The 21,653-nt window shown below is 33.5% G+C and overlaps 2 protein-coding genes across 2 annotated transcripts; both read right to left on the reverse strand.

Annotated features, from left to right (window-relative positions):
* Nucleotides 1-673: 673 nt before the first annotated feature.
* Nucleotides 674-5,764, reverse strand: STT3B (staurosporin and temperature sensitive 3-like b). Its single transcript, XM_007010795.3, has 6 exons — nt 4,686-5,764; nt 3,650-4,186; nt 2,365-2,819; nt 1,492-1,614; nt 1,318-1,377; nt 674-1,155 (listed from the first exon to the last, which is right to left on the reverse strand). Exons 1-6 carry the CDS (start codon nt 5,535-5,537, stop codon nt 1,026-1,028), a joined length of 2,157 nt encoding a protein of 718 aa, XP_007010857.2. The 5' UTR covers nt 5,538-5,764; the 3' UTR covers nt 674-1,025.
* Nucleotides 5,765-6,281: 517 nt separating this feature from the next.
* PRMT3 (protein arginine methyltransferase 3) lies at nt 6,282-11,485 on the reverse strand. Its single transcript, XM_007010796.3, has 7 exons — nt 11,102-11,485; nt 9,694-10,242; nt 9,513-9,610; nt 8,907-8,985; nt 8,561-8,821; nt 8,308-8,475; nt 6,282-6,984 (listed from the first exon to the last, which is right to left on the reverse strand). The coding sequence occupies exons 1-7, from the start codon at nt 11,399-11,401 to the stop codon at nt 6,526-6,528; spliced, it is 1,914 nt and encodes a 637-aa protein (XP_007010858.3). The 5' UTR covers nt 11,402-11,485; the 3' UTR covers nt 6,282-6,525.
* Nucleotides 11,486-21,653: the final 10,168 nt, after the last annotated feature.

Here is a 21,653-nt window from a genome sequence, read left to right on the forward strand (position 1 = left end):
ATGGGGGTTGATTCTACCATCATTATTCGATGGGTAATCACCATTGTGAGAGCTGACGGGAAAAGCCAAGAAGAGAAGGTTGAAGAAGAGAAATAGAGTGGTTGATGCTAAGACCTTAGAAGCCATATCTCAAACGAAAGGAGTGATTGAGTGGTTCTTGAAATGTTGGTTATTGATGATGAAGGTGGTGAAGTGAGTAAAGGGTTAAGTATGCAAGAGAGATACTAAGTTCAAGAATAACAAAAACTAGAAAATGAGACCCACGCAGTCACATTGGAGAACTCCCTAGCTATGCTTTCTTTGGTTGGCAGTTCTCCTCAGAGACAAACCGAAAATCTCCCACGTCTATGAGAATCAAATCCAAAGGCCAATATACTCAAACTAAACAAATAACATGAGCACAACGTTGTTGTCAGTATATGCTCTGCCATATATTGTGCTTGATTTGTTTCAATGAACCATCATAAAATGTTCTTCAATGCTCTTTCGATATTTATATGAATTGCTTTACAGAAAATTTTCATGCAAAATAATAAAACTAATTTTTACTTGGTATTATGTTTGTTTCTACATGTAATTCGGTGCTATTATTATGCATTAAGTGCATGGTAAAAATCAAACAAGACTAAACATTATGATATGTGACCAAATTTTTAAAGTTAAACCCAAATCATTGAGACTAAAACATTCATTTCTTGACCTTTCCATAGAAACTCAGTTACAAAGTGTGAAACAATCAATGATCTGAATGACAGTTTATGGTTTAATATGATGCATAAATAACTAAAAAAGTGAAAAGGGATGCCCATAACAAATCTGCAAAAATGGGTTCTAAAAGTTGACCAAAAAAACAAAATGGGTTCTACAAAACCTAATAGCCTTCAACATTGCCACCAACTCAAGTCTCAAGATCATATGATGATTTGTTGCTACAGCTAAATCTATATTCCAAGACTCAAGCACAATTACAACTACCATGTTTCCTTTTTTTCCAAGAGCCGCCAAGAGTGTGCAAGCAGAAACTCTCACCACCTATTGTTTGGTGGTTTGACTTTATAAATACGAACTATCCAGTTAGATGTCGTAAATGCCTCTTCCAAGTGCTCGAGTTTAATGTCTTTATTTCCAATTTCCACTCCTCGTGCACGATCATAACTGCAATATCAGAAAGCAATTGTAGAGCTTTGACAATGTAGCTATAACAGATATCTCTTTCATTTTTAAATACAAATACACTCACATATATGAATATGTACTGTGCACTAATTTTAATACCAACAACTTGAAAAGATAAAGTGGACAAGAGGGGCAACTTACCCAGGAGGTCTGCCATATTCAGTTACCAGCTCTCCAAATCGATAGTAAGATAGCTTGTACCTAACCACAGAAATAAATATATATAAACAAGATTTTACAACACCAAAATGCTTTAGAGAGTCAAAGAATAAATATGTACCAAAAGAGAGAGAAATAATAACTTCCAGAACTTACATAAGGCAATTCAACATTTTAGGAGCTGCACCTTTGTCAACACGATATTCACCATTAACAAGGTAATCAGGTTCCCTGATTACAGGGAATACTCCACCTCCAATTCTAACCATCCACAAAAACCTATTTCACAATAAAATGTAATTAGAATACAATAATGGCACTTTACAAATTCAAGACAGAAGAAAAGGGCAAGGGGGGACACCAAAAACAAAAGATTATGGTGACTGTATTGGTAAGACTATAGACTATCATGCACATATTGGAGGAAATCCACTAGGTAAAATTGTCTTGACAAATGGCCACTGAAAATTATTTCAAAATGCTAGATCATAGAAAGCCACTTCTATACACTGAAAACAAATATGATTCTCCATTCCTTTTTCATATTTCCTTTTCTGCTCATATTGGGGAGGTGGGGCTGGTGTTTACATGTAGAAGTGAGGAAGGGAATGGTAGTGATGTGAGAAGAATCATTAATTACATCCACCAATCGAAGTACAAAAGCATTAGTAGTAGAGAAACAATAATCATTAACCACTCAAGGCATATTTTCATACAATGTCTTATGTTTTGCACACCATACTTACACACAAAATTAATATGAGAGCATGAGGAACTGAGTACGACAGACAGAGAGAGAGAGATCCAGCCTTAGTTGTCATAATTTAAAGTACAGACCAGTGTTAACCAGTCAATCAGACTACACCCACCAATCCAGCTATCAAACTATGAACAGCATGAGTTTTCATGATTCAAAGCAAAGAACCAAGAACAATTAACCAGTCAAGGCATCTTTTACACAATGCCTGATGTGTTCCACAGACACACAAAATAAATAATAAAATAGGATAGAGTGATTTCCAGTCTTACTTGTTAATATCATCAGAAGAATAACCAGTAACACCTCCAAAGACAACTAATACATAATCCACATCGAGTGATCTCATTATCTCATACGCCTCATCTTCATAAGATGACATTGCACGCCCAACAGTAGCAATATGTGTATTATTCCAAGTGTTGTTGTCAACAATAACAGTTCTGTTTCCCATGGCAGTGATTTGATACCCATAATCCCACCAAGACATCACCTTAGCATCCGGAGGAGTATTTTGTCGAACCCAAAAGTATGCCTCACGATAATCATCAAAGATAACTCTATTCCCATGGGCACCTCTTGCAGCCAGCACAATTGAAGGAGATGAGTATGCCTCTGAAGTGACCCATGTACAGTGGGTAGCATACTTATTGAGCAAGTAAAAAGCACCAAAGAGCAATGCCATAGCACCATTTTTCTGGAAAGGCTGGGATTGATCAAGCGAAGCCTATTTGGAATAAACAAGATTGGTTATTTCTTGGGTAAACAAACCAAAAAGAACCCTAATATTATGGCTGGAAACAAAAACTATTAAAATACCCGCAATGCAACTCCTAGATCACATGATTTAGGAATATCTTTATACCTTATAGACATAATAAAGGCCCATGGCACAAGATACTTCTATGTCACTTTTGAACTTGCTATAAAGAAGCAATAAAAGAACAGTAATGCCTTTTATTGCAAATAAATCTATACTATCAAAAAGGATCTATGGAAGCTATGGATGAGATTAAGCATGCTAACAAATTAAACACCAGTATATACAACACTAACTCCTTTGGTCAAGGGAAATATAAGAACAACAGAAGTTTTAACTGATAGGAAACCTTTAGATCTTCAGAAGTGTAAATAAATTTTTCATTTTGCTTTCTACGCTAGAGGAAGAAACAGTCATAAAGACAAAGCGAACATTAGAAATAGCAACAATAAACAAATAACTAACTTGTGATGAGAAAACAAAAACATGTGTGCAACTGGAAACCATATTATCATTAAAACAGTGAAACTAAATGTTTCAATTGATCTCATAAACTAAACATATGTACTGATTCTTTTTTTTTCTTTGGCAAAGGACCACTAGCATTGTTATTTCAGTAGCATCAGCTCAATTCTCAAAAAATAGCAAGCACATTCTCGTCAAACAACTGAGAGAGAGATCACACCAACAGTATATTAAAGCAACACTTAATTCTTTGTCCATAGAAAGAGACAGACAAGCAAAAAAACAGAGGAAGGGAAGACAGATACAGAGAGAGAATGGCAGGGAGGGATCACCTTAGAGGAGGCCTTTCCGCTGCTAGTTCCTTTAGTGGAACCAGTCTGGACAACCTTGTTCTTTGACCTCAACAGCACAGTCAAATTCTTTACAGTGGCAGAAACAGCAATAGCACTAATAAGGCAAACTGCAGGTGTAGCAACAAGAATCAACCGAACCATAACACCAGCAAAATACAAGCTTGTAAGACCATACATGACAATAAATATAGTGGCATCTGACAACCGCTTGAAGCAGAAGTAAAGACCAGCTGGGAAAAGGAAAAGTAGAATGTGGAAATCAAACATGAAAGATGACCAAGCTGTTGGCTGATGCTCAGAGACAGATGCAATGATGGGGATGTGATCCTTGGCATATGTTGGATCCAGCAAAGAGTAAAATCTTCCTGTCCATGGTGAAATATAGCCAGATACCATGCCTACTCCCAAAGCAACAGCTCCCACAGCAACTGCAAAGGTCACAGTGATCTTCAAAAAAGCTTGAAACAATTTTGTGTCACTAAGCATGTGCTTCACCCAATCTAAGAAGTAGAAAACCTGCACCAGTAGTCAAAATGATGATTAATGCAACTTTCTACTACCAGCTCAACACTGGGACAGATAGATTTATTGAACAAATTTCTGCAAAACCAATTTCATTTTATCATTGTACAAACAAAATTAGTTTTTTTCTGCTTCACACTGATTTCTCATAACCTCAGAAGCAGAAATGCAGAAAACAGACCAAGCAGAAATTTCCCACTTGAAAACAGTTGCCATGATAAGATGAAAAACCAAAGTTACTTTTTTATGTTACCTGATACTGTTTCATAGACAGTAAACTCTACTCCCACTAAAATAGACCAAAGCATATATCGCAAAATTCTATTTCTTCAGTTGATGCTTTCCCTTATATAAACAAGCACAGATATAACCACCACCCCACCCCCCACCCGCCAAACAAAATTTTTCAAGCACCAATGCTTAGACTAACATAATCCTGCCAAAAATTCATTACATGAGACTTAAAAAAAAGGCTTGAAATAATGAGCAAAACCTGCATCAAGAAGAAGACGCCCATGGCAGCCATATGTTCTCCAGATTGTACATGTTGAAACCCAACAAACCGAATCTGCATTGCCAGCAACATTCCCAAAATATACATGCAATTATAGGCAACATACAGCCGCATGGAATATCTCCCAGTAATCAAAAGCACCAGCACATAAAGCGGGATCAAGTTAATAATAAAAACATATCCTCCCCAAGCTGAAACCATGTAAAAGTAACCGAACGCCGAAGCCAATCCCCAAGCCAACGATCCCGTATTAACGGCCTTCACGAATAAATAAAACGTGAAGAGTAAAGCGAAAATGGCAACTCCTTCATTATCATAAGAACCGGCCACGGACCTGGATATGTAACCGGGACAAACAGCAATCAATATTGCAGCAACAAGCCCAGCGCCGGAATCCCAAATTTCTTTGCCGAAGAAATAAGCAACGAGGGTCGTATTCGAAGCGAAAAACGGAGCTGTTAAAACGCAGACTTCGCGGATATGGACGGCGAAACGAAGGAAATGGAGGAGGCGATAAATGAGGGCGGCGGTAACCATGAGGCCAGGATAAAGAGTGCCGCCAATAATTCGGCCTAAAGGGTACCAGCTTTCGGAGTCGAACCAGTTCCAGAAATCGTAGAAGCCATTTTGGGTAAGGTACAGGGTGGTACGGTAATTGAAGTAAGGGTCGAATTCATGGATCATGGATTCATACCGGAGGACGGAGAAGAGACGGGTGATGAAGGCTAAGATGTAGACGAGGCAGAGGATTGAGACCCGGATCAGGAGTTCTTGTTGCTTTGTTTTGAGTTTGAAGGGTTTTAGTAGATCTGATGAGATCATGCTCGACATGGTTGCTTGCTGCAGATTTTGGGGGGTTTTAAGAAAATTACTTGGGTTTGGTTTTAAAGGATCATGAAAAGTAAATGGAGACTGATAATTGTTTGGATTTTGTGGGTTTAGAAAGGGAAAGGAGTGTTCGAACGAGAACTCAAAACCCTTGCAGAACACTGGAATTTTTACTGATCTATACTTCTTGTTGCTGCAGTCTAGTCTAGTAGTTCTGAGTTCTGATAGGACTTCTCTCAAGTCAAAGTGCCTTTGTTTGTTTCCGTCAACTGGGCTTTTATGGGACCTCCATTTTTGGGTCTCTTCATGTTTTTGGGATTTGTACTTCCTTTTGGACCAAAACTTTGCCCAACTTTGGTGTATGAGTCGGGCCATACATGGTGTTAATACAGTCCACCATGGCCGGGTCCATTGCCTAGCACTGTTTACATTTGTGGCCTTAATTAGTTTGTCATGCAAACAACAGTATGGTCACTGAAATCTGGGGTCGCTGCTCTCGGTAAAATCTACGAATTTGGACAATATCATTGTTCAGATGAACAAACAAGATGTTGTTGTGTTTGATGCTGTAACATTAGGGTGAAATTGAGCAAGAAAGAGCAAGGGAACGTTGTCAAATAAGGACACATGCTTTACTTGCTCTAACAATGCAAGTGAACCTGAGATAATGAGGGAAATGATAAATCAACCAATGTAAAGATTCTGAAGTTGGAACATGAGGAGAACAAGAGAAGAATGTTTCATCCGTTTCAGGAGATTGATGAAGCAATATTACTAGCATTAGCCTGAATTGATACAAGGGTAGCCAAGTTACACTCTTCAACAGAAAACAGTAACTGAAAAGACACTTATGAAAAATTACTTAGGAGAACAAAAGAGATTTAATGATACCGAGTGAAAGAAAAACAATCACCCAAACCTTGACCGTGTTGGCTATAAATAGAAAATGTCATCTAGGATAATTTCATCCCTTTCCATTCATAATGGATTCCTACGATAAATTAAACATTTGCACTGGCCAACTGCGTTTCTGACCATTGGGGCAGACTCCGTCAGTTTCAAGGGATATGTCAATGCTACGGTGCTGTGTTGCACGGGCAATGCTGATGCGCAAAAGAATTTTTGAAGCTGGACAGGCATCCGTTCCAACAGGTGCAGATCCATCAGCAGTGAATTTGCATGATGCCATTGCTATAGGTTCTCGAAAAGTGAGGATTGTCTGTTTCCAGTGGGTTTTAGGAGTATATGGTGATGTAGACAGAACAGTTGGCGTTTCTTTACAGAACCTGCTGGTGAATCCAGTCTCAAACCATAAGACAATCCCATAACAAGAGGTTGCCTGTTGTTTTAAATCATTTGGGTTACTTGCCAGACTATCCAACTTTGCTTCCAACTCAGTAATTGCAGTGAAATCTACTTCTTCGGGCTTCATAGTGGCAAGGTCAAAGCTCTGAAGTTAAACACAGTCAGTCACAACCCAATTAATAGAATATACTCCTGAAATCTAGGCTAATACCATAAAGGTTACAAAACAGACATGAGCCAATGACAGCTACTTTTTTTTGTCATTATTGATATATTATCCAAATATAGAAATAAGAAACTCTCATACTATTTGCTAACTGACACCAGAAAGCACTCATCGGTATGCTCGTTAATCATATAACAATTTTATAACTACTTAATATCATTCACTGATAACATTAAAATCAGCCTTGTTAAACATTGGGTCAACATACTGTCAAGCAGGAACAACTTCAATGCAAGATGTTTAGTCTTCCTAGTTCGCCATCTGTATAACTACATTTTTGTCCTAATATAACTTTCAATTCAATGCTAAAGCATATTGTTCAACACAAGCCCCTATAACACTTAAAATTTCCAGCAAGCCTCCATGAAAGAAAGAAAGAAAGAAACATGTAGACAAGTGAATCAGAACTTTTGAAATATAAGAACTAATACCGGGAGCAGATAAGAATGAAAGAAAAGGTTGAAAGGTGAGACAGCTTTTAAAAAGTGGGGAAAGGTGAGATGATTGGACACTTCACTGGCACACTTATGCATGCATAACAGTAATTCAGCCACAAACTTGGAAAATCTTGGATTGTTCAACTGTAAAAGAAAAAAAATGCTTTCTACCCTAGCCCATCCAAGAAAAAATGGACAAATTTCCAAAAGAGATGAATGGGCGACTCTCTAGAAGCTTGGACATATACTCCTAATAAATCTCAGGAACATGTAGCAAGTCAGCCACTTAAATTGTCATAAATATTGAAGGGAAACGTATTGTAATCTTAGAAATCTTTTTTATACCTTGAAGACAATAGAATAGATAATCTTAACACAACCTAAAGCAGAATTTGTTGATAATGCCTTTGCAGGAGACAGATGCTTCACCTCTTAAAAGGTCAAGATTGATTAGAAGCAGACACATACATCTAAAATCATGGAGCAAGAGCAATATATAAACAAATTTACAGTTTTTTTAATTATGGACCATCCAACAGCTGATCAATACATTAAAAATTCAAGCTACAGAAACAAAAGACAAATGTCTTGCACAGGTATATCAACATAGCTAATACAAAGGTTATCATTGCCCCCAAATTTTGACATAAACTAGATTGACCTTTGTATGCTTTCTCAAATGAATTTTTAAAGGCACATACTTAAAACAATTGAAGCCACTGAGTACTGCAGCATTTGTTACTAGATCATGATGATTAACAATGTCAACAATGGGAAATTTAGTAAGACAATTGAAGCCACTAACCTGGAGTAATGCAGCATTTGTTACTAGATCATGATGATTAACAACGTCAACAATAGGAAATTTAGCAGCATCTTCAACAACTTCCTTTCCAATAGAAGACATATTGAAGCCATAAACATTTTCCCAGAACGGAAGACTGGTACCACCCTTTCCAAATCCTGCAACAAACTAAAATGGAAGTTGAAGAGGAAAAATGTAAGCAACAATTATAAATCTATATGGGAAAGTAAGCGAAAAATTGTGAAGTACTCACAATAGTTGCTGTATCAGGAAGAATTGCACCCCCAGGCTTCAACCACCGATCTCTTGCAAAGAGCACTGAGCTGAGCATGGACTCATATAGGAGGCAGTATCCCATCCATTCACTTACTAGTATGTCAACACTATGAGGTTGGATTTGTATGGATTTATCAAGATTCTCAACCATATTCTGAACCACTTCAATTACACCACTGCAGTTGTTATTACCTGCAATGTCAGTTTTACTCCGCCAAAGGCCATTGTCTTTTGCAATCTGCATTAACATAATCAATAAATTAAAAAGCAATAAAACTACACAAGTAAGTCATTTTAAACACTACAAGTCTCAAAAATTTCACCTGAGTTGCCACTGTAGACATCTTCTCGCTAGCTTCGATGGCAATTACCCTTGAGGCTCCTCCTTGGGCTGCAAAGAGACTGATAAAGAGGGAAAAACTTGATAATAAGAAACATGGCAACATGGGTATATTCATTATTTCTGAACACCAAACTAAATAATCGAGCCCATCAATCTAAATGTTGAGAATACATACAAAAATTGGGTAGCAAAAAACATCCTTGTGGAAGTAGCAGTTCAAAATGAAAAAAAAAAAAAAAATCCAAGTAATACCAAAGACTGAAGCATAGTACCCTTTGAATGAACTGCAGGGCAAGAGAAAGGGGAGGAATGCAAAATACTCCATGTATGAAGCCATTATACAATCATGCATGAACCACAAACCTCCAATACAAGCATTTTACCTTTAGATTTTCATAATGGTAATCTACAGATTCTCAAATAATAAAAGGCGCAAGTTGAGGTAGGATTCAAGATTTAAACAAATAACAAAAGCATAAATGAATTGCACCATGACCAAATATGATATATACATTACATTTGAACAAATAAAATAAAACATTTCTAGTAAATAATATTTAAAAGAAAACTGAATAAAACATGTTACCTTAGGATGCCAGTCCCACAGCCTACATCCATCACAACTGCACCATTCAGGAGAGAAGGATTCTTCAGTAAAGCTTCCCTATAAGCATCAGTTCTTACCTGTGGAACCAAAAGATATGAGTATTAAATTGCTAGTCAAACCTTCTAGCACTATTATCAGAATACAAGAATAAATTTTATACCTTGTCACTTATCATCTCTCTATGGATTCCAAACGAACTGTACGACCCAAAATAACTCTCATTGACCTTTTTGATATCCTTTTCAACAACATCCGCAATATAAACTGTTGAATGCTTATCCTTTGGATTACTGTCACATGAACTAACACTTTCTCCATAATCCCTTCCATTTTCTGCAATCCTCTTCGAAGAACTTGCCAAGCTCAAATGACCATTAGAATCAGTCATAACAGCTTTATTTCTATCTTTGTTAGAGGTCTCAGCATTCAACTCAATCTCTTCTGCAATATCGTCATCATCAATACAAACATTACCAAAATTCCTCACAACCTCCTCTTCATCAAATGATGTGTTATAGTCATTTTCATCTTCTTCGTCTCCACCAAAACTGTATAAAAGTGAATCTTCTTGCATGAAAGGATTTAAATATTTATCATCATCCAAAAGAAGCTTAAAATCTTTGGAATTGACAAATTGATGTAAATGACTCTGTAGATCTTGCTTGGACTGACAGTGGACCCCACAACTCCAACATCTATTATCTGCTACCTGGTTAATTCAAAGAAATGTAAAGAAAACATTAATCCCCTAAACTATAGCATGCTGAAACTTCTTAACATTGCATACTCCCATCCAAACCCTTTCAAGAATTATGAGAACTTGCAGAGATGCAGGCCAAACAGAGTCCTTTGCAAACACAAAAGGTTGTCTGGTACCCCAATCTGAAAACCACTTAATTTGGTTCCTCTATTTTTCTTTTCATTTTTGACAATGATAATAGAGCATGAGGATGTAAACTGTTTTACTCAATTCTTTGTCATTTTAACGTTTTTGCTCAACTTAAAATCCTAGAAAACTATATTCAAAAGAAAAAAAACAATTCTTTTATTTTCACTATTTTCTGACCTTTAAAGCATCTGGAAACTGTAACAACTGATTATCTCCTGAATAAAGTAATATCCGGATCAATTTAGCCTTCAATTTCTCTATTTTCCTTGTGTTTGCAACATTTCCTTAGCTACCAAACAGAAACAGAACCCCAAAATAAAAAATCATGTTGATATTGCTTTTGCTGTTTGCTTTTCATATCCTAAACAAAAATCGCTATGAAAAAAAGAAAATTATAGAAAGCAAAACTATGGTTGATTGAACAAAAATATAACACCAATTCGAACATAATTATCATTCTATATAATAATATGTCAAAGCAAAGTCATGCATTTTATTCTCCAAAAAACAACATATTCTTAAAATTATCTATTATTAAGATGCAATTTTTTCCCTAGCAAAAAAGTAAATAATAAAAATAACTACCAAACGACGCTTTAATTATTCAAAAATAATATTTGTTTAAAAAAAGCCATAAATGTAGAGAAAAAAAGGAACTAAAAATGGGGCTTGGGTTGACCTGAGAGCGAACATAATTGATGAGCTTGAAGGAACCGTAAAAATCCAAACCCAACTCTTTTCTGATTCCATTAAAGTCGAAGAAATGAGTTAAACGACAGTGCTCGAACAGGGCATCGCAAGAACCGTACTTGGAGTCACAGAACAAACACAGAAACTCTGACTCTTCGCTGTTTTCATCATCATCTTCATTTTCTTCTTCGGTCCAAGGTTCTTTACTATCGTCATCATCTTCTTCTTCTTCTTGGTTTTCCTGGGTTAATCTGTTTGTTTCTTCGGTTTCTCTCAGGTTATTCGCCATGAGTTTGTGCAGTTACTTCGAAGTGGAGAACGACAGACAGAGTCATAGAGAGAGACCTTAAACCCTGGGGAGGAAGAGAAACCCTACCAAAGGGTTCGAGCCGCGCTGGCGCTGCTTTAAGAGACGGGCCTCTTGACTCTTGAGAGTTGAGACCTATGGCCCAAGCCCAATGGCTTTTAATTCTTTAGTCGGGTCTAGTTGGGCTTTCCTCTTTAAATGTCACTATTATTGACCCCATGCTTTGCACTCACGTAAACAAAAATAGAAAGTGTTGCAGAAATTTTCTATATAAATGTATATACAGGAATGTCGTCAATTGTTTGAGTATAAATTAAAAGAGTTCGCATAGTTATTTATATGGGTAGACATTCATTTATACATGAAATTTTTTTTTTTATAATTGAAGAAAAGGAGATTCGAATCTTACTCTTTAAGTAAATAGATCATGCATTAACCAATTAATTAAATATTCGGGTGTAATTTTTACATAGAATACTTGTTTGTGATTTGGGTTGAAATTGTAAAAGCAATTCATAATTGTTTATATTTACATATATTCATTTTAACTCACTTTACGAAAAGGTAATTGCTATCAACAAAATTAAGATCATGGTTTGTTGATGTGCTTTTCCATCTTCCTATTAGGGTAGAGCTCGTAGTTATATACAAAAGTTGTTTTAACAGTGTTCAAACTATCAAACTGCTTGTAGACAAAAAACGTAAGGCAGTTTGGGTGATATTTGCCAGTCAAATTAAAACATCAGTCTGTATCAAGGAATGGGTGAGTTCTCTTCAGGTGAGTTTCTCTTTAATGAGAGGGTTGTTTAGGCTGATCTCCTGCATGGGATAAGATGAATAAGATCAATTTCCTATTATGTTAACAAAAAGGAAAAAATTTGACTAACAATCAGATAAATATAAAGCAAATAATAAAATGCCAAACCATTATGTAATTCAGTTTTGATGATAGAAGAATGGTCAACAATCATTGGGTAACAAAACATTTTGTATTTATAACTAAATTATAATTAACAGGTTTTACACTTGTGTTGATCTAACATATGTTAACCAAGGTTTGAAAATTCTAATCAACTAAACCTGGCATAATTGCTCATAACTATATAGCATAAATACATCATTATAATCATCAAGCCAAAGCTGATCATATTGTAGAGGGTTAATAAAGAGAAATGAGATATTTAAGTCAGCAGTTGAATATTCATACACATTATTAAATGTCTTAAATTTGTTTAATTTACTTCTTTTTCCCAGCAACCAAACAACATTCTTTGTTCAAAAAGTCAAAATTGGCAAACCAAGCAGTGCAAGCACTTTCAATTAGCAAAACAAACAAAGCCAAACCTAGGCCATCTCTCAAAATCTCAACCTTCTTCACTTTTTCAACACAAAACACGAAACCAAGAAACTAACAAACCAATAAACCAAACAATCCACAATTCACTTTTCATTAGCAAAAGAACATGAGAAAACACTAAAGCTGTAGCTGTCAAAAATCTAAACTTTGTTTAGTTACATCAAATGAAACAATTCAAACAATACACATATAAGTACAATATATGGGAACCATCAAACTTGATAGCATTAGATAATTGTTTTATAAAATCAAATCATAAGTTTAATTGCAACAGCTGAGGGAATGAGCTAAGTGCGTGGTTTGATACTGAAAATGTAGTATGTATTTATTTCTTAAGTTTTTGAGAAGGTTAATTACTTGGTTTTGTGTTTCTTGGTTGGTGATTCTTCTTCTTTTTTGGTGTTGGGCTATTTCTTCGATGTTATCTCTAGAAAAAGTTTTCTAGCAACTTGGCTGTTGATCGGTGATGGTGGCAGTTGTTCTTTTGGTTGTTGCATCATTAACGGAGGGTTTTTTATCTTAATTGACCAGTAGAACTTGGATTGTGCAACTCTTGGGTTGTTAGTTCTCAAGAGTAAAATATTTTGTAGTTGTTGATCCCTGTGTAGATTGCTCCGGTGGTTAAACCTATGGTGAAAGTCCTTTTTTACTTGATCAAGGATTTTATGGATCCAGGTTGATAGTTTGTAGCACAACAAGCTTTGTAATGGTTGCACCAACCAATTTTTTCATTGGTTTTTTGAAAGATACCAAATCCATTTGTGCAATATGATCCTCCGTTTTAAGTTATATGCAACATTTGATATGAAAAAGGCAGAATAGAAAGAATAGTTAATGATCTTAAACCAAGCATGTGCATAATTACAGTGTGGGAATAACAAATGTAAATGGTTGGCCATTTACTTATGTTGGTAAAGGTGTCTTCTCGTCATGTTTTGTGCATTAATATTTGTTAGCATATAATCTGAATGTTGATCCACATTCATTACAGGAGTTATAATACCATTTGTTAAAGCAATCAATCTTAACAATTATTGCTTTGATTTTGAATTTAAAGTCTTGTAATGTGTTAATATTGTCAATAAGTATTTAAAAGTAGGTAAGTTTGTATTAGAATAAGCCCTATAGCCAATTGAGATTGGTCAAAGCTTGGTTTCAATTATGCAACGATTTTATTTATATTGAATGATTAAAGGTTTTTTTTATCAATAAAACATCAATTATAATGGATTATAAGTCTAATTAGATGAAGTCCATAATATTAATATGTTTTGTAAGAGAATTGTAATGGGTTGTAATTATGAGATCCCTATGCATCAAAACATAATCTCTAAATAGTTCTTGATCATTTTATTATTGAGACGGGCATTAATAATTCTCAAAGATCAACACATGCTATGTTCTTCACTTGTGAAGTAAGCAACTAATCTTATAGGTTGAAGCATGGAGATACTCGAAACTAGGATGTGGGTGTTTGCCTTAGGAAAGCAAGTTCACTGAATATGACTACATAAAAAGTGCATTTAGTATCTCACTCTAATGTCTATGCAATACTTCTTATGTGACAGTTATGTAAATACACCTTAGACTTGAGACATCAAATTATTTTATATGTGGAGTGTTATGCTTTGATTTCATCCTTACGGATGCCTAACCAAAAATGTCAAATTAAAATTCTTTTAAGTATAGTATAAAGCATGCGAAGGCAAATGAATGGTCAAAATAGAAATTATCACCCCAAGTAAATAAGGGGACATATCCTAACAATTCTTAGTTAATATTAACTTATTGAAGTCCTTGGCCAAGACGACTTGCAAATTATGAAAAAGAGTTTCATAAGTCTCTATTGAGATAATGATCTAACCTCAAGAACTATATAGAGGTCTATGAGAATAGACACTACACCATGTTTTTATTATCTTTGGGATATATGATGAGGGAATGAATTACACTGAAAGATTGATCACTAAAAGGTTGAGTTAAACCATCTTGACTCTTTTAACATTTAAGTGGCCATGATACATTGCTAGATACCAATCTTAGTCTATGAAATTAAATTAACAAAAATTACTATTTAATTTCATTACCAACATGTTGGAAGCTTAATAGGTCACACACAAAAGGTGATTATTGAGATTAAATTGGAAAAGGTGATTAAGTTGGAGTTAATCAATTAAAGACTTATAAGCTTTTAGACTTAATCGATTAGCAACTTATATGCTTTCAGTGTTATCAATTAATGAGTTATAAGTTGTTAAGGACTTAATTAAAATTGTTTAATTAAGTTATTGGATTGCTTTGTAATCACATAAAAGTTATATAACTAACCTAATTAGGGTTTAAATTAATCCAAGTATATAAACCTTGCTATAAGCCTAATTTTGATAAGAAAAAAGAAAAAAAAAAGCCAACTAGTGTGTGCCACCCTTAGTGAGTACAAAGGAGAAAATCAATTTTCTTCTTCACTATTCAACCTAAGTTTTTTTTTTTGGAGTAAAGTGTTATGAACACTACTTTGATAGCACATCATAAAGCTTAGTAATCCCACCCTAACGTAGGGTTTCTCATAATCATCATGTGGACTTTCTTTAGAGACAACACAAGAACCTCTTAGACAGCTTTGGTTTGCTACAACCAAGCTAAGTTTAAGGTCAATCAAAATGCATGTTTGGGGTTTTAGATAAAGAATCTAGCTTTCTTTATTTATAAAGGTAATGATCTCTGATCATATGTTTGCTGCATGAATGGTTGAAGACAATCAAGAGACTTTCATAGATGACCTTGGGTGGATAAGGCCGATATTATATGTTTTGTTTCTTTCCACTACGTTACTTTATTTCCTATTGCATTGTGATGCATAGTCGACCTATCCCAACATTAGTATTAGAGCCACCTTCAAGGCTTTTAATATTCTTAACATGTTTATATGTTGATGATTAATTCTCAAAAATTTTGCTTTTAATTCAACATCACTTTTTGAAAAACCAAATTCCAGAATGTGTTTTTAATTTTCTCAGTTTTATTAAAATTTAGAGACATTTTTTATCATGATTTAGATTATGTTTACATTATTTTAAATGATGTTTAAAGTCTTAAAAGGTTAGGATTAATTACCATTTGAGATAAATCTTTTGAAACAAGCAAACCACTAATTGGTTTTTGTGTTCTCTAATGACAACCCATGTGTTTTGGTTTGATCCTTTTACTTTGGTTTCAGAAACTGATCAACACATTTTGGAATTTCCTTATCTTAAATTGGTTAATCATGAGGTTCTGCAATCATTCTTGAATGCAAATGTAAATAGCATAAAATACAATTTCAATCGGATTCGAAAGGATGCATGGTGATGGATGTTCAGGTGGCATGTTGGTGTTGTACTTCTTGCTAAGTTTTTGCTTAATTTTCAGTAACCACATTTTATGGAATTGTTCCACATTAGTTGCTGGATTAGTGGACAACAAGATCATGAAACGTTCATGATCAAATTAGCTAATTTTAAGCAAGAAAATCAAAGCAAATTAAAATTTGTCCCTGCACACATAGTTTTTGACATGATTTTCAGTTTTAATTGACAAGTCTTGAAAATTAATTTTGAAAAATTTCAAAATATAATTCTTATTTGAAATGTTATATACAGATTATTTTGGGAAAATATCATGGTCAAATATGCTTATTTCAAGCAAGAAAATTGGTGCAAATACAAATCTGTCCAGCTCACTGTTTTGGCATGAATTTTAGTTTTAATTGACGAGAAACTCTTGGAAATTAATTTTGAAAAATTTCAGAAAAATTAATCATTATTAAAACATTTGATGATGATTATTTCTGAAAATTTTCATGGCCAAATAAGTTGATTTAAGCAATTAATTGTTGTAAGTTTGATAAAAATTCAGTGAGCAATTAAAGCTTGGAATTCGGTTTTGAACGGCAAGATAATCGTGCAAAATTAATTTTGAAAATTTCATAATATTATCCTATTTTGAAATGTTCAAGTAAAGGATAAAATTTTGAATTTGAATTAATTTTTAAGTGGTTGGACACTTAACTAAATTAAAGAAATGTTCTTCACATGTGAAATGACACCCATGACAAAAGTTGTGCATGGTGCCGCCACACATGGATGCCACACCTCTCATTGCCATGGATATAACCGTTTTATGGAAATAGGTTGTTTGTTGGAGAAATTGGGCACTCAATGATCAGGAAGGATTTTTTCCTTAGCTAATCATTGACTTCTTAAATGTTGAAGATGCATGCCTAAAATCAAGGAGTTTAGGTGTAGGACGGAATCAATTAATTTTGAATTAATTGATATCAAATCTCCTAATTAAAATATTATTCAATAAGATTAGATAACTCCTAAATCAATAAGATTGATTGACCAATTAAAATCTAATAATGATTAGATTTTTTTAGTTAAATTTTGTGGATAATTTTTAGAAGATATCCATATAATCTTATCACAAAAATTTAATTCAAAAGGAATTATCTTACCAAATTATCTAAATATTCTAATATGGATTAAAAGCCTTAAATGATAAGATAATTATTACAAGATAATTAAATGGATAAGGCTAAATCCTAAAGTGTTTAGGACACATAATTTATTTAAGACAACACTTCAAGTTTGATTGGGACCACATATGCAAGTCTCCTAATGGCATATTTCTAAAATGTTGGAATGTCTTAAATAATTATGGAACTTTCCTAAAACGTTTAGGATGGATATCTAAATTAGTAAAGTTTCCTAAATATTTTAGGATTCTAATTAAAATAAGTTTAATTAGAATGAACTACTAATCTAGATAGATTTTCAAATAAGATTTGAATTTACTAAAGTTGTTACTAGGATTAATTACTTTAGTAAATGATTTGATTAGGGTATTTTGCAAATTATGTTTTCACAAGAATATGTCGAATTATTCAAATTATGATCTTCAAATGTTGAATGATATTTTTCAAATGAAATGCAAGATCATCATCAGATGAAGCATTTTTGTATTTACTTATAAGTTCGTAATTAGATTATGAATGCATGAGGATGGTTATAGACTATAGATTTAATATGATTATGGATGAATGGTTGAATGGTTTTTTATGATAATTTTTCAAATGGAGTCTACAAACCTTATCTTATTTCTTATGTTCTAAGTTTATAAAATTCTCTTCTCATCTAACTTCCCTCAAATGTAATTTGAAGTTTCTACATTCAATTGTAATTAGAAATATTATTAGATTAGGAAAGAAATTTTGTAAATTTGAAGATGGAGATCCAAAGCGCTTTGAAGAGATAAAGGTGGATGCAAGCTATGGCATGAAGTGCTTAACATATGCAATCCCTTAGGATTTGACCAACTAGTTTCCTTTGATGGCTTAAGGAAACTAGAGTAGAAAAGTCTATAACCATTCTAATAGAACAACATGTGATAGATTTAGTTTTATGCAATATATTAAATACTATGCATGCTAATCAAATGAGACATTAATAAAACAAAAAGGACAAAATCCCTCGTAAAATATTAAGTCACATGTCACGCATGATTAATTGCCTTTCACCACATAACAAGCTAACTTAGCTGCTCTTTTAATTGAAGGCTTGTTAAGCACACTGAAGGTCATACTATTACACGAGTATATTTGAATTATTGGTGAGTCCTACTTAACTAGTTTCATAAAATTCGGACGCTTAGAAATTTGATTTTTATGAAACTAGAGGCAACAGTTAAGCGAAGTATGTACGATATAATTGCACAATGAATTGTCACCTAACTGAATTTAAGACTCACATAAGAGATGTGATCAATAAATTAAGTTATTTACCTAATTAGGTATATCATGGCTTGTTGAACATACTCAAGGTTATGGTATGTTGAATAGGGTCCTAACCTACTAAAAAGATCCTAAAAGAGACTTTCGTAAATGACTTTAAGTCATTTTACATATAAAATAGTGAGAGAACTATTTAAAATTCTAAAACTTTATTTTAAATAGTTTATGTATGTTATTTACCTATTGTTTTTATTTTATTTTATTCATGCATATTTTATATATTGCAAATGTCCAATAACTTGTCACTTCGGAGCATTTTGGATATAAACAAACTCACTAGTCTAAACTTCCTAGATTGGTTTTGAAGCCTCAAGACTGTCTTGAAACAAGAGAAGAAATCTTATATCCTTGACACTCCCATTCCACTAATCCCTACTGATGATGCTAGTGCTAAATAATGGGAATCGTATTAGCATTATAAGGATGACGATGAGCAAGCAGCATGCGTGATGCTAGCTAGTATGACCCTTGAGCTCCAAAGCAACATGAGCACATGGATGTTCAATCCATGATTCTTCACCTTAGAGAATTGTTTGATAAGAAATGGTGCATTAAGAGATATGAGATCTTTGAGGAATTGTTCTGGTGCAAGATGACAAAAAGTAGTTTTGTCAGACTCCATGTACTGAAGATGATTGGACTCATTGAGAGGCTTGGACAATAGAGACTGGCAATGGATCATGAACTAAGTAAAACCTTAGTTTTGCAATCTCTTCTTGATAGCTTCAATCAGTTCGTGTTGAACTTCTATATGAATCGATTGGAAGCCACTCTTCGCAAACTTCTAAATATGTTGGACACAGTAAAGAGGTCCATCAAAAAGGATAAGGGAGCTTTACTTATTGTTTCTTCTTCAAAGGCCTACAAGAAGCCTAAGAAAAAAGAAGTCTAAAAGGGGAAGAAGGTAAAGTCCCAAGCTAAAAAGGTAATTAAGCTTAAAGGAGGGTTCAAAAAAGACAAAAGGATTTACCATCACTACGGCAAGTTTGGGCATTAAAGGAGAAATTGCAAGGAGTACATGGCTACCATTAGCCAGAATAAAAAGCTTGCAGAAGTTTTTAATTCAGGTACCATTTGTTAGAATATACTACAGTATGTTATAAATTTATATGATACCTTATGTTAGTTTTGATATATATGACATATTGCAAAGACCAAAGACAAATGAGTAGGATCTTAATTGAGGAGGTGACCACATCGATAGACTACATAGAGCATTGGATACTACATATGGATGGTTGTACTCCAATTTATATTTATGTTTTGATTTGTTGGATAATTTAAGTAAATATTTTGAAACATTTATTGCCACGTTAATAGCTGATGAAACATTTATATTTGGCATTTAGATGTTAAAGTTTTAATGTTTCACGTTTGGAAAATATTTTGGAATAATTATGTTTTATTTTATTTTTCGCATTTCATATTTTTCCTTGCAATAAGGTTTGATCAATTACAAATTGCGATTGATATCAAATTAGTTTGATTAAAATGAATATTAATCAATTAATATTTATGATTAATTGATCAAATGGAATCAAATTGTTCGTTTAAAGATGAAATTTTCTTATAAATAAAACATATAGATGTTTATTTAAAAGAAGAAAACAAATTCATATAGTCCATCTATCTCCAATACGAAAAGCCTATAGTAATACTAAGTAACGATATGATTCTAAATACACATTGAGATGTATGAATGTAACATCATAGAATATTCAAAATAGTTTGAATATTACTTTCACAAAGGATCTTGGAATTTAATGGGAGCATGATGACACTAAGAAAAGAGTTTAGTAGTATTACTATGTTACATTAGAATCTAAGACTTATGATTTTGCATAGAGATGCATAATCAATGTAACTAAATGTATGAGAACTTTGTGGACTTAGTAGGTTACACTGATATGTATTATTCATATGAGATGAATCCATTAAATACGATCTACATTGAGGTTTTATACATTGTTATATCAAAAGGGATCTAAAAAGTTAGATTTGATAGAATATACAAGTGTACATATCTCATACACATGAGGAGGTTATTAGGAGTGAATCTGATTCTTTGGTAATACACTTGCATAGGATACAATGTGTATATAAAGAAATCATAAAATTTAAAAGGTAATCGAAATAACCCCGAAGTGTCAAAATCATACACATATATATAAATAAAGTCATATACATTCTATTGAAGGCTCAAATAAGAGGATATTTAGATCAAATAGGAGGATAATAAACTTATATGTCGTTCATTTGGTTGCAGGTACATTAAAGACTTACTACAACATTGACCAAATATAAAAAACGTCAAATTATTCTTTGGAACATGAACTGTTATATCCGGTATAATTCTTGAACTCACTTAATTTTCTTGTTATTCCTAATCACAAATTGGAACTAAAGGTAAGTATAGTCATTATGTTATTAAGAAACATAAATCAAAGCTCTAGACTATGCAATGAGACTAGAATTTTGGTTACACAACTAGCTCCCAATTTCATAGAAGGAAAAATAATTTTCGAATCATTTGTCAATACTGCAGTTTATATTCCAAGAATAATTATGACAGTCAAACAACAAAAATGGCCATTTGTTTTCCAAAGAAAATAATTTTCAAATAGATTATCTTATAGTATGACAATCAATAAAAGTCAGGGACAAACTCTTGATATTGTTGGTTTTTATCTACCAAAACCTGTCTTCACACAATCAATCATATGTAGCTTTATCTAGAGTTACATCACAACAAGGATTGAAAATCCTAATTTTGAATGAAAACAAACAACAATTGAATAAAAATTAAAATGTAGTGTACAAAAAAACCTTTCAAACTTTACATTAAGGTTAGGCATTCTTTTCTCGTACCTAATAAAGTTGTACAATCTCAATTAGTATCTATTTGCTTAAAAATCATTTTCTCTCTTGCTTACAATTTTCCTTAGTAATGGTTAACTTATAAATTTTTTATCTACGTAATGGGTACATTCTGAGTTAAGGAAATAACTTCAAGCTAATGTCAGTCTTGAAGTTGTTGCATCAATCCA

The sequence above is a fragment of the Theobroma cacao genome, chromosome 10 (assembly GCF_053813885.1).
Source record: "Theobroma cacao isolate CCN51 chromosome 10, ASM5381388v1, whole genome shotgun sequence".
In the NCBI taxonomy this organism is placed as follows: Eukaryota; Viridiplantae; Streptophyta; class Magnoliopsida; order Malvales; family Malvaceae; genus Theobroma; species Theobroma cacao.

Coding starts and splice junctions, on each gene's coding strand:
- STT3B (XM_007010795.3), bottom strand. CDS start 5,537: ATGTCGAGCATGATCTCATCAGATCTACTAAAACCCTTCAAACTCAAA. Junction 1,615..2,364: donor TCTTCTGATGATATTAACAA/GTAAGACTGGAA, acceptor ATTGTGAAATAG/GTTTTTGTGGATGGTTAGAA. Junction 1,378..1,491: donor AAAATGTTGAATTGCCTTAT/GTAAGTTCTGGA, acceptor TTCTGTGGTTAG/GTACAAGCTATCTTACTATC.
- PRMT3 (XM_007010796.3), bottom strand. CDS start 11,401: ATGGCGAATAACCTGAGAGAAACCGAAGAAACAAACAGATTAACCCAG. Junction 10,243..11,101: donor TCAATTATGTTCGCTCTCAG/GTCAACCCAAGC, acceptor TGAATTAACCAG/GTAGCAGATAATAGATGTTG. Junction 8,476..8,560: donor TTCCTGATACAGCAACTATT/GTGAGTACTTCA, acceptor CTTCCATTTTAG/TTTGTTGCAGGATTTGGAAA.